This window comes from Felis catus, chromosome B3 (genome assembly GCF_018350175.1).
Source record: "Felis catus isolate Fca126 chromosome B3, F.catus_Fca126_mat1.0, whole genome shotgun sequence".
In the NCBI taxonomy this organism is placed as follows: Eukaryota; Metazoa; Chordata; class Mammalia; order Carnivora; family Felidae; genus Felis; species Felis catus.
Genome location: NC_058373.1, coordinates 144,540,701 through 144,553,415, shown reverse-complemented (window position 1 = coordinate 144,553,415; position 12,715 = coordinate 144,540,701). Strand labels below are relative to the sequence as shown.

Genomic DNA, 12,715 nt, shown 5'->3' with positions numbered 1-12,715 from the left:
AGGGAAGGGCCCCTGGGCCGAACATGCTTCACAGAGAGTCAAGGCCTCCAGGGCTCCAGCCAGAGGCCTTCCACCCACGGTCACGGAAGACTGCCAGCCCCACCGTGAAGCAAAGGTGAGCTTCCGCCTTCCGAAGCATTGCCCGGCTAGACGCAGAAGCCACTGGGGGAAATGCTGGACCGTCCCAAGGACGTTTCAGTCCTCGGTGACTTGTCCCTGGCACTTAATGAGATTAGGCATTTCGAGCCCAGTGTGATCTGAATCCCTTCCTCTCAATATAGTCTATTTTCCTCCATGCTTCTTCCTCCATGGAGAGTGCCCGCCTACTTAGGACCAGTGGGGGCACTACCCGCATGACCGCTCGGCCCCCACTGCTCTGCACTCCGGCAACCTGGTTCCCCCCTTTCTTTCGAACCTAGGTCTCAGCCGTTTATGAAATCACAAAAGTGTTAAAATATAAATCACACACGGCGGAATGACTAAATTCTGCGAAAAAGTAAATTAAATTCAAACTTTTCACATTGGAAGGGGGGAAATGGAGAGGATGCATGTGATAACATCGGAGGGTTCAGACAAGTGTCCCCGTGACCCCTCTGTGTACATCCTAATTTTATCTGGTCGTAAAAGATGACGTATAAATGACCCCACTACTTATTCACTCTTTCTTCTGTCGGTGATATTTTTAACAGGTGATTTTCTAGCATAACGTGAACTTCCGTGTCCTTTCCATGCCCCTCTATGCGCCCCAGGGAGCCACCATGCTGCTGGCAGCCAGGACGCGAGTGGGGCCATGTAGGTGAGTGTGGCCTCTGGACATTCTGAGTATTTCCATGGGCACTCTGCAAAATGCCAGGGACCGCCAGCAGGAGGCTTGTTGGTGTTTTATGTGACGTGCTTTTTTGGCTTGATTCAATACCGATGACTTCTAATACAACCTATTATTTCAAAACACTGTGTTTTTCCTCAACTCTGGACAACCGCAACGTTTTAACACAAACGAAATTCATGTAATAAATCTCTCTGCAACTTAAGCCACTGTGACTAACCTCTGCTGTTAAAGTGGGAGGAAAGCCATCCTCAAAGATGCTGTGACCCTGAGCTACTAGAAATATTTCACCTTCCAGTTAAGAGAGAAACACACCTAAGTAAAAGCCATTTTGGAAACGTAGGGGTGTGTGTGTGTGTGTGTGTGTGTGTGTGTGTGTGTGTGTGTGTGATGCGCGTGGGGATTAGTCTAACAAATGTACACTGCGAGTAAGCTGACGTACAGAGAAGATCTACAAAATGATACGCTAACCGGGGCCCGTGTTGAGAACAGAAGGGAGGAGCAACATTCTAATCAGGCCTCTTTACACGATCACCCGTTTCTGGCGAAGGCTGACATGTCTGTTCTGAGGTACGCACGGATCGCTATCGTCAAACAGTGTGGGGAGAGTGTGTGTGCCTCTAGAAGATTCGTAACAAAACAGATTGGCTTTGCTTCACCTTAGGAAGTGAAACTTCACGCAAAACTGCTCAGGAACAATATGAAATCTTAAATAAGATAATTTTTTAAAACACGGGCTTGAAGTCTTACTTCACCAGCAGTGACTCAAAGGCACAGGAGAGAGGCCTGGGGCTTGTTGTCCAGGGAAAAGGGGGGGGCGGTGGGAAGAAAGAGTGGCTTGTGCCTTTCTCGAGGCTTAAGCAAGAGAATCAGGTGGTCTATCTGACAAAAGTCAGAGCCTTTGCTCAAACGTCTCACTGACAAAGTCCTGAAGAACAGACAACGCTCCTCTACCCTGTGGATCCAGCCACAGATGTAAGCTTCTTACCTGTAAATGAAGTATTTTGGATTCATTGTTTCGAAGCATTTCCTTTTGTCTCTCAATTTCAATTTCAAAGCTACATATCTGATTGTGCAGACTTTGTATGCTCTTGTTTTTTTCTACACTTTCATTCTGTAGCAAGGAAACCTGAAGAAGAAATTCGTCAATTAAGCAAACAAAACATGGTTTTATAAATTTATAACAATTGTAATACTAGTTGCTCACATTTTTGTAATATAGGCCTTCTACCAGCCCAATGTAAGGAGTTCCAGAAAAAAAAAAATCCCTTCATACGGAAATGGAGGTCCTGGTAACTTAATAGGAAATCCTACACACGGTGTTTCTCAGACTCACTCCTGGTAATTAAATAAGGCGAGGTCCAGCAGCCGACTGAATTTCAGAATGAATGGGACACTCTAAAGTTTTTACTGAAGACGAATAAATCTTTCACCAGACAGGCTTTCAAACTTTGACCAGGAAACACAGTAGGAAACATATCCTTACATCTCGCCCCACTTGTACAAACGTTCGTGTGTGTGTGTGTGTGTGTGTGTGTCCCTAAGAAACAGGTATTACAAAACCATACTTGCCCTAACCATTCCCATGTTCCCTGATACTTTCTCTTTTATTCTATTTTACTTTAAAAAGTGCCAGTTGCCATCCACTAAATTGTCTCACTTCCACCCACGGGCCATACCCACACTCTGAAAAGCTCTCCCAGCATAATGGGAAAGCACAGTGGGAATAAAAAGCTATATGCATGCTTCAGTTAACCCTCAGGGCCAACTCCTAGCCCTCCAACAGAGACACGAGGCTTCAGGGGACAGGTGCCCGGCCTGTCGCCCAAGATGACCTTCTACAAAGCTCAATGTATTCACCTGCAAGGCCACGTCAGCCCAAGGAAGGGCCTGCTGGGGGGGGGGGGGGGAGCAGTTCCAAGCCCACCTTTGATCTTTTCAAAATCTTTCTGGAAACTAATTAGCTCCCAAGAACCAATTTACACTGGTCTTAAAAGCCCCCAGGTGAGGACTCCGAGGCCAACTCCCATAGGGCTGCCTTCTCACAAGACTGCTCCCTGAGGCACTCTGGCCTTCGGAAAGGCCCCTCTACCGACAGATGTGTCTGGGCACAGCTGCTGCCCCCGAAGACAGAAGGCCCCATGGTGGGCACTGGGACAGCTCCATTCATTGTGCTCCCAATACGGACAACACCTGAGGTGACGGCCCAAGGGCATGTCAGGACAAACCCGGGTGTGATAAAGCACAGATTCCTGGTGTCCCTGTGAAGGCAGGCACCTTTCTATATGCAATCTGCTCAGGCAAGCAGCACCTCTGGGCATAATCAGTCTGTTTTGTTTTACTTTATTAATTTTTTAATGTTTATTTTTGCGACAGAGCGTGAGTGGGGGAGGGACAGAGAGGGAGACACAGAACGGGAAGCAGGCTCGAGGCTCTGAGCTGTCAGCTCAGAGCCCAACACGGGGCTCGAACCCACGGACTGCAAGACAGTGACCTGAGCCGAAGTCGGACCCTTAACCAACGGAACCACCCATGCACCCCAGTCTGTTTTATTTTATTTATTTAAAAAAAATGTTTTTAATGTTTATTTATTATTGAAAGACAGAGAGTCAGAGCATGAGGAGGGGAGGGACAGAGGGAGAGGCAGACACAGAATCCGAAGCAGGCTCCAGGCTCTGAGCTGTCAGCACAGAGCCCGACGTGGGGCTCGAACTCACAGACTGCGAAATCATGACCTGAGCCAAAGTCGGATGCTTAACTGACTGAGCCACCCGGGTGCCCCTTAGTCTGTTTTGTTTTAGAGCAATGTGTATATACTTGTTCAAAACTTGCAATGTCTCATGGGAAAAAATAACACTTCACTTCCCTAGGATGTTGGCACAAACAGACTTTCCTCTCTAAACCACGGTGTCTCACGCCCTTCGGCCCCTGTAAGTGATGCAGACTGGCCACGTGCAACATCCCACAGGCAGGTCTTGCCTTTTCCAAAGTTACGATTCACTCACTCCCATCTCTCAAGGTAGACACAATTCCCAGACTCTATTCTCACAACCAAAAAAGAAATACCCTGCACGCAAGCTAACTTTTTTTTTTTGGAAGAGAGAGTATGCGTGCACACACATGCAGACACGCACGCACACATGCACGGGGGGGAAGGGGCAGAGAGAGGAGAGTGAGAATCTTAAGCAGGTTCCACCTAGTTCAAAGCCTGACTCAGGGCTCAATCTCACAAACCGTGAGATCATGATCTGAGCTGAAATCAAGGGTCGGATGCTTAACCGAGTGAGCCACCCAGGCACCCACATGTCAACGTTTTTGATCAAAAATCTCAGGAGGGGCCTGGGTGGCTCAGTCGGTTAAGCATCCGACTTCGGCTCAGGTCATGATCTCGCGGTTCATGACTTCAAGCCTTGTGTTGGGCTCTGTGCTGACAGCTCAGAGCCTGGAGCCTGCTTCGGATTCTGTGTCTCCCTCTTCCTGCCCCTCCCCCACTCGTGCTGTCTCTCTCTCTCTCTCTCTCTCTCTCTCTCTCTCTCTCTCTCAAAAATAAACATCAAAAAAAATTTTTTTTAAATCTCGGTAATATCTCCAAAATCAATGGCAATTTTCTTTTCTGCAGCAAATCAAGCTACCAGAGGATGAACAGAAACATCTCACATTAATGAACATACATCATGCCACATTAAACTCTTAATTTCTTGATTTAGGGAGCTTTCTAATTTAAATTTTCTTTGTTTCTTTGTTTTACTCAAAGAATCCAATTCCTAGGCACCTGCGGATCCCTGCTCTCACGGGAAAATCTACCTGGCAGGTGCGTTTCCAAGAAGCAGAGCATACCATCCACGCGGCAGATGAAAACGAGTCCTGTGACCTTCCCCGAGAGCCCCCTCACCGAGAGCAACATCTATCCCCACCTATTTTGGTGGAGTACTCCACATTTCCTTTAGACTTAAGCTTTTGTCATATAGAAGATGGGTGTTTTTCGCCTGAGTGGCTGAATCGGTTAAGCGTCCCGACTCTTGATTTCGGCTCTGGTCACGATCTCACAGTTGGTGAGTTCGAGCCCCAAGCTGAGCTCTCTGCTGTCAGCTCAGAGCCAGCTTCACATCCTCTGTCTTCCTCTCTCTCTGCCCCTCCCCCGCTCTCTTTCTTGTGCTCACACGCTCTCTGTCTCTCTCAAAAATAAACATTTTTAAAAAAATGAGAAACAGAGTATCAATGAGACACAGAGTCCTGACATCTATGCCTGTAATTTTTAAAAGGCAGAAACAGAGCACATTTTTTAAACAGAAGGGGAAAAAAAGACTTACCAATAAACCACCACTCACTCAGAGCAACTGCTATATGTTCACGAGGAAGCCATCAACAACTCCTCTAACACAACTTTCATTTCACCGTTCAGTGAGACCCTTCTTCCCGCCACACGTGTGCGTGTGTACATGTGACATGCCCACCCTTCTAACGCTTCTCATCCTCAGCATCAGCATTTATACCAAAAAAATACTTTATGTCAGAGTTAATAAAAATGTTTTGATTTAAAATATTAGACTCTATCAAATACATTTATATTTTAAGTTGGTTGAATTTAGGGGCACCTGGGTGGCTCAGTCGGTTAAGCGTCTGACTCTTGGTTTTGGTTCAGGTCACGATCTCACGATTTTGTGAGTTCGAGCCCAGTGTCGGGCTCCGTGCTGACAGTGCGGAGCCTGCTTGGGATTCTCTCTCTCCCTCTCTCTCTGCCCCTCCCTGACTCACGCTGTCTCTGTCTCTCTCAAAATCAATAAACTTAAAAAAAATTGGTTAAATTTAACACAGGAAGCAAGGTATTCAAATCTCTACAGATCTTCAGAAAATAAACAGGCTGCTCTAATTCACCTTAGTGTCCTTCTACTACAAATTCTCAGTAAATGCTTCTGGAATACTGACATAAGTTTTTATTGTTGTAGAGAAGCCACAATGAGAGCTCCTATAACAACTTCTTCTCTACTGATTCTTGGAAGTTTTCACCTTTTCCTCATGAAAAGAGGGCCTGGCCCAGCTGAATGCCACGGAGTAAACTCCCCTGGGGAGACGTATCACAAGGGGAAGGTGTGAGGAGTTCCCAGCCCCACAACTGAGGCCTCTGGAAGATGCCCCGCTGGACAAGGGCTCCCTGCTCCAAACTTCCATAAAGTGATAGCTCCTACACTAGGATTAGGAAAATGGCTTTTCCTAGCTGTCTTTCCTAAGAAAGACAGAGAAAGCTGAAGCATTTAGCGCTGGTCACCTTCCAGATTGGGGGTTGACAAACTTTTTCACTAAAAAAACCAGAGAGTAAATATTTTGGGCTGTGAGGTCTGTACAGTTTCTGTCTCAGATGCTAAACTCTGCCATTACAGTGGATACGCAGCACGGACCACAGGCAAATGAATGAGCATGGCTGTGTTCCAATCAAACTTTATTTATAAAAAGATGAGGTTGATGGCGAGAGAAAGGAAGGTTTGGAAGTTTGATAATCCCTGTTCTAGGTCAATGCTAAGGTAACCACAATGTGATTAAACACAAACAAACAAAAAGGCACCGCATGCTTGCTCGGCAATTAACAAAGAACAAACCAACCCAAACGCCTTCATCATTTATAAGCTCCGGGTCATGTGAAATGTATTTTTTTTTTTTTTTTTTTACATTCTCCTGATACTGTTTCTTTTATCCAAAACCATTAATAACTATAAAAAATATTTTCTTCTTTAAATGATTTGAAGAGATTATTAAAAGCCAGCAAAAGCTAGAAACAGTGTGGCGTACCTTTTTCTCCAGAGAATTACTCCACTCTTTCAGTAAGTTGACGTGCTGCACCGCGGAGCTGGCCTCATGGGCCTTAATCTGCTGGTTTGTCCCCTGCGAGAACAAAGATGCAGCGCATCAAGCCGACGTTCCCCCCCTCACAGAGTGCAGCAAGACTAACACACGACCTAAAACCAGCTCTAAACAGGAAAAAGGGAGCCTTCTCCACAGAAAGCTTTCCAAGGGCCATGCTCGGGGTGGGGGGAAGAGCAGGTGCCCTGCAATTAATTCTACAACAACCTCAAGTTCATGCCCTTTGCTCCCCAAGCTTCTTACCAAGCACCTGCTCATCTGTGTGTCATACTTGTAATATCAAGAAATTAAATCTTAGACCTATCATTTTCGTTTTTTTAAGTTTCTTCACGAAAAATGCACACTGAAAATGCTTAGACACCTGCGATTACACCTAGCTACCGCTACGGCAATCTAGTGGGCACGCAACCAAAGCGGGATTCTAAATAATTTACTAAAATATTAACTTAGTAGTGAAATACGCCGTATTAGAAATGTACTGTTCCTTGCTATTCTAAGTATATTTGGAAAGTTACATACAAAACATAAACAATCTACAGAGTACATAAGATGGAGACCATTTTAGAGCAGTGATAGTAAGCACATGAAATAGTACTTCATGTATTTAAGGAAATAATTGGTATGAAAATATAATTTGTTTTGATACTGGAAAATTAAGAAGCCACAGAAAGCATTTTAATGATCTCCAAAACATATACTCTGTACATAGAATATTCATATATATATGTTGATATAAGTATCGCTATATATAAACATATATATATACATACACAGAATGAATGGTACTACATACGACATAACAGTGGTGAGGGCCCTGTCTCGTTAAGAGACTGAGACAAAGGGGAAGCTACAGTCATTCTTACTCTTATCTTCTAAGAAAATACTGAGACGCCAATATCTCTGTACTGAGTTCGTAATAACTGTTATTGCTAACATACAAAATTAAATATGAAATACTTTAATTGTAATATATACTGCCCTCTGATAGTTTTAAGATTAAGATATACGTTTAAATGAAACTCAGTTCAAATTCACTAGCCATCTCAGATGTGTTAAAAACAAAACACGACAAAAACAAAAACCCCAGAAACAGGTTTCTCGCAGCACAGCGTGGCAGTGACGGAGACGCCCTCTCCACATGGCTGTGCTGGGAGGTGTGGCATAGATAATATGACACGCGTCTACGGACACACGAGAGTGGTCCTCGCGACTGTGTGCTGATGCGCACACCGCTCAAACCGTGTCTGGGCTGTATCCACCTATACCAGGTTCTGTGACACTCTCTCTAGAACCCCCCCCGCCCCAACGGTCAGTTCTACGTGTCCCGCTTCCCAGCTGGTTTTAGAGGTGGCTGTTCTCCTCACGTCCTGACCTCCTTCTCAGCACAGGCGTCCCCCTGAAATCTCAGAACGCCACCGGCATGGGGAGCGAGCACCCGCGGCTGCTGCGTGCGGCCTCGGTCACCCACGCAGCAGGGCGACCCCGCCCCTGCAAACACTGCAAGTGCAGAACCTGCACGAGAAGACGCTAACATAGTAACTTTCTCCCAGGGCAGAACGTCAGTGACGGGGAAGGATAGATGTTGGATACTGACCTGAAACACGCAGCCATAGCGCTTAAAACTACAGGTGCTGGGGGCATTGACGCACTCTGACAAGTGCGCACTCAACTGCAACGGGAAAGAGGCGTGAGTTGTGGCACAGGCGCTCGTACGAAAACGTTCAAACACAGTAAGGGCACAGAGAGCATCTGGTCTGCACTGTCACCAAGGGGGTCGTCCGCCACGGGCGAGCATACGTCCTCTGCCTCCTAGACTCACCCGCAGTAAGTGCACACTGCTGCCACGTGCATACACATACATACGCCAGAATACAGAAATACAGTTACTGTAACATTTCTCAAACTTGCAGTTTCTCTAGAACAAATCGTTCCAAATGTGACATGCCGTCTGTAGCGCCAGAATTTAAAAAAGAAAGGGAAAAAACGTGAACTGAAATGAACATTTAAAGACTATAAACAAAAATCGCATGAAACACAAAAAAAGAGAAAGCATTCAGGATGTAACTGGGTCACACACCTAATATACGGTACACAGAGAGAACTGTATTTTCAGAGCAAGCTTACACGATGTCATTACTCTCAATACTCAAGATAACGAGATGAGTTTTTCTTCTTCTGAAAAGACTTTTTTTCCCTCTGAGTGGCCATAAATTCATGTAGCTTCTCATAGATCGCTAGGGTCATTCTAACAACATGAATCTTAATATTGTCACGTCTAATTGGTAGAAGAAAATTAGGAGAGATTGGGAGAGGATAACTCATCGGGGTAAGAAAAACCCCTTTGTTCAGCTTAACTGTTGGCAAATCGTCAAATAAAAACCACTTATGATGCCCCCTCAAGAGAAAAGGGAATTGAAATGTCTACATTTTAAAGACATGGCGCTATTCATTAAGCTAATACAATTTAAGGACAACTTCTTTTATTGAAGAAATTCTCATCAGGAAAACTCTAGGGGTAGATCTTCTTTATGGAAAACAATTAGACCCTGAGTTAGGGAAGGCGGCGTCTAAGCGCACCGCAGAGCCGGCCCCGGGGAATGTGTCTCCCCACGTGCAGGCACACACACACGTACTCCCAGAGGCGCATGGCCGTGCCCTTCTATGGCTCTCCTCTGTGCGGCAGGATGAAGAGTCCTTGAATCCTTTTCCTTCAGGTCAGTATTTAGGACAGAGGAAAGTGCTCTTTTGCCCTGTTGCGACAGCTGCAGAGAAGGGCAAGAGGGGAGCCTACGGGCCAATGTCTGCCAAAGGTCTCCGAGCCTGGGCAGAGTCGTGGTGGTTACAGGCCTGCAGCCTAGCACGCGTGATGTTCCTCTGAGCGCAGGCGGGAAGCTCTGGCCTGCGCCTGGAGGGAAGCACCCAAGAGGCAGATGACAGGGGACTGGCACAGAAATGGAGCATGAGACCGTGCACGGTAATGCCAGCTTAAAATTTTTTTTAAATATGCTCCTTCAGTGCCCCAGTACAATCATGAACCCATCCAGCTACCACTCCTAGTGGTAAAGCAGGGATGCGTGTGTCTGATGTTGATTTCAGGGCACTGCCATAAATCCAAGGCCGTGCTTTTCCCTGAATTGGCTACCGTTGCTCTCAGAGCCTTCGCCATGGTTCTTTACGGGAGCGTCGGATAGAGACAAGAATAATCTACAGACCAAGAGCATCGTTCACCAGAAACCCGAGATAAATGCAGGTTGAAAGATTTTTAAAATAAAAATAACTTAGTGGCAAATGGAGTTAGCTTCTGTCCCTAGAGATAGCCCTGAGTAAAAACTTCAGAAGGAGTAAAAACCCGGGTCACCACTTCAATAGTTCAGACTCTTCATCCGTTCACTTTAGCAGAGGGACGTCATAGTTTTAGAAATCTGTATGCACTTCCGCGCTACTCCTGGAGGCACATCCAGGCCTAGGGACCCCTGTCACCAGGCAAGGCCCTGCCCTTCCCTAGGACAGTCACCTTTTGGGAGGATGCACTGTGGGTGAGATTGGTTCTGGGGCTCCTCCAGGCCACACAGGTCCTCTTGCTCAGTGGGGACATGAGACACTGACCCTCACCTCCCCAATACCCAGTGGTAAAATTCCAGGCTGTCGAAAAAGGCTGAGGTGAGCAGCCTCCTTTGATCGGAGCACCTAGGCCTAAGGGGCCTAAGGGGGTGGGGGCCAGGGGGCACAGGTGCACCCTGAGCCACGGGAGCCCCAGATGCTTCCAAAACAGCAACCAGAGGGGCTCCAGGTCAGTACTGGATGCAAAAACATTTGCGAATCCCTGGAATTTTTCCATCTGGATATATCCCGATCAAATTAGGTTAACATAACGGAAGATGTAAAATCTACCCACCCTCAAGAAAGCGTACCGAGGGCACCGGGAGAGGCTGTGCAGGTACCTTCTCACCGGCCCTTGAAATGTGGGCCCCCTTGCTCCTTAGCACCAACCCCATGCAGTATATGTGGCCAAATGGTTCTGCAGTGTCTGTAAAGTCATTTAGTTTGAGATAATCTTACAGTAATTCCTATTTTACAGATTAAAAAATAGCTTCTTCTTTGGGAACCTAAAAAGTTATGACCTTTGCTTGCACTGTAAAGTAATTCCGGCTTCTCAATTCTTAACATTTGGCTCTGAATTTAATCACTTGCAGCTTTTATTTGCTTGCTTCTGAAATTTCTTACGCCCCAACAAACGGGTTATCATTTTTCTACTACACGTATCAGTATCGTGATCTGTAAAAACTTTGGCTTCAGCTACTGGGAAGAACGGACTCTACGGCACACTAGTCCCGAAGACTTCATCAGCTGCTGAACAGGTCCTCTCCGTGCCGCTTACCTCACTCCTCAGAAGGGTCTGGACACTGCACTTATGGGGGCAGGACACCACCACACAGGGACACTCAGTGTCTTCGTGTTTCTGGAGAGAAAAAAAAAAGGTGTCATCAGCTTTGAGACATACAGCCGATCTCCCTTCGGATCCTACCTCCACCTCTGTCACCACAAAGACCCAGAGAACCCTCCGCTCACTGTCTCTGTTTGGTGTCATTCTAACACATTTGAAGGAGTCCTCACGTTCAAAGTTTAAGAGCCCAAAGGTAAGGTGTCTCAGGAGATCTGCTCCACTCTGACAGGTGAGGACAATCTCGGGAGCACAGTCACAAAGCTGCCTCCACGGGGCAACACCTCTCTGTGCCCACACAGCCCTGACACGAGAGCACAGACAGGCTCAGCCCTCGCCGTTGCTCACTCTGCAGCCCAGTGTCCAGCCTCTGCTCACAGATCAGGATGATTTTCCTTTGGCCTCTCAGTTTGGGATCTGGAAATGATGCTTCTCCAATACTTCCAACAGTGTGAGCCACTGAGTCTTTAAATTACTGCCCTGAAACCTTACCTAGATTATCTTTAATGCATGGAAAATATGGACAAATTTTGGTTTAGTCCTTCCCCCCCCCCCAAAGTTTATTTATTTTGAGACAGAGAACGAGAGAGAGCACGAGTGGGAGAGGGGCAGAAGAGAGGGAGAGAGCGAATCCCAAGCAGGCTCTGCACTGTCAGTACAGAGCCCGATGTGGGGTGAACTGTGAGATCATGACCTGAGAGGAAACCAAGAGTCGGACACTTAACCTACTGAACGAACCACTCAGGTGCCCCGCTTTAGCCCTTCTTTGGATGGTACAAATTTCAACTTGGATGATGGCAACCGCTGAACCCATGCCCGAAGCACCTGCTGGGCATCTGATCAGTAGCAAAGTTAGGGCATGGAACCCAAGAGCCCTGGAGAGCACCACCAGACATGTGACGAGAGGCCACCAGAGAGAGACCGATGTAGGCAGAAAACACACGTGACCGCAGGCCACATGACACAACATGTGGGACAGGCTCCTGGGGGCAGCATCACTGAGCAAGAAGGGAGCCCGGGTGCTTGCTGTTTTCCTCTGTGACCCTGGGACACTTCTGATTCTAATCCGGTTTTCCAGATTAGGGCTCCACAGTTGTGCTGCTGCGAAGCTGAATGACGGGGAGGGTGGCAGGGGGCACTAGCCAAGAGCCTCAATCTGACTAGGCGGGCACAGTGTGGAGCTGGGCACCACACTCAGCTTGCTTCAGAGTGTTTTTAAGTCCGGGGTCTGTGAGCGCACTGTGCGACGGTCTGCAGTGCGGAGAAGGCACCCACGATTCGAGGCTGCTCTGCTCCTGGGCTTGGGAGAGCCCCCAGAAGGTGCAGCCACACCTGCTCAGAGCTCAACAGAGAGCGCTTGGCTGGGCTGAGCCTGACCAGCAGGCCTCCCATAAGAGGTACCACACGGGGGACACTGGCTTTCCATTCCCCGGCTGTGCGTGGAATCCCCTAGACTTTGTCTTTCAATGGGAAACCCTGGACAAATGGCTCCACCCCCTGCCTCATGTGTAAGTGGGAGGAGCGGCCCTGAATCAGGAGCCTGGAGGGGCACAGGGCAAACGATGCACAGGTGCCATGCCTCCTTCCTGAAC

General features: G+C 47.3%; 1 protein-coding gene across 10 annotated transcripts in view; it reads right to left on the bottom strand.

Moving 5' to 3' along the window:
- TRAF3 (TNF receptor associated factor 3) overlaps positions 1-12,715 on the bottom strand; it is a 129,689-nt gene that overhangs the window by 10,314 nt on the left and 106,660 nt on the right. For 9 of the 10 annotated variants that reach the window (XM_045060565.1, XM_045060563.1, XM_023256082.2 and 6 more), the window contains 4 exons: positions 11,061-11,141; positions 8,277-8,351; positions 6,611-6,703; positions 1,815-1,955 (listed from right to left, as the gene is read on the bottom strand). In XM_045060565.1, coding sequence (XP_044916500.1) covers positions 1,815-1,955; positions 6,611-6,703; positions 8,277-8,351; positions 11,061-11,141 — 390 coding nt within the window. The remainder of the gene's footprint in view (positions 1-1,814; positions 1,956-6,610; positions 6,704-8,276; positions 8,352-11,060; positions 11,142-12,715) is intronic. The other variant, XM_011283518.4, reaches the window with a different exon arrangement.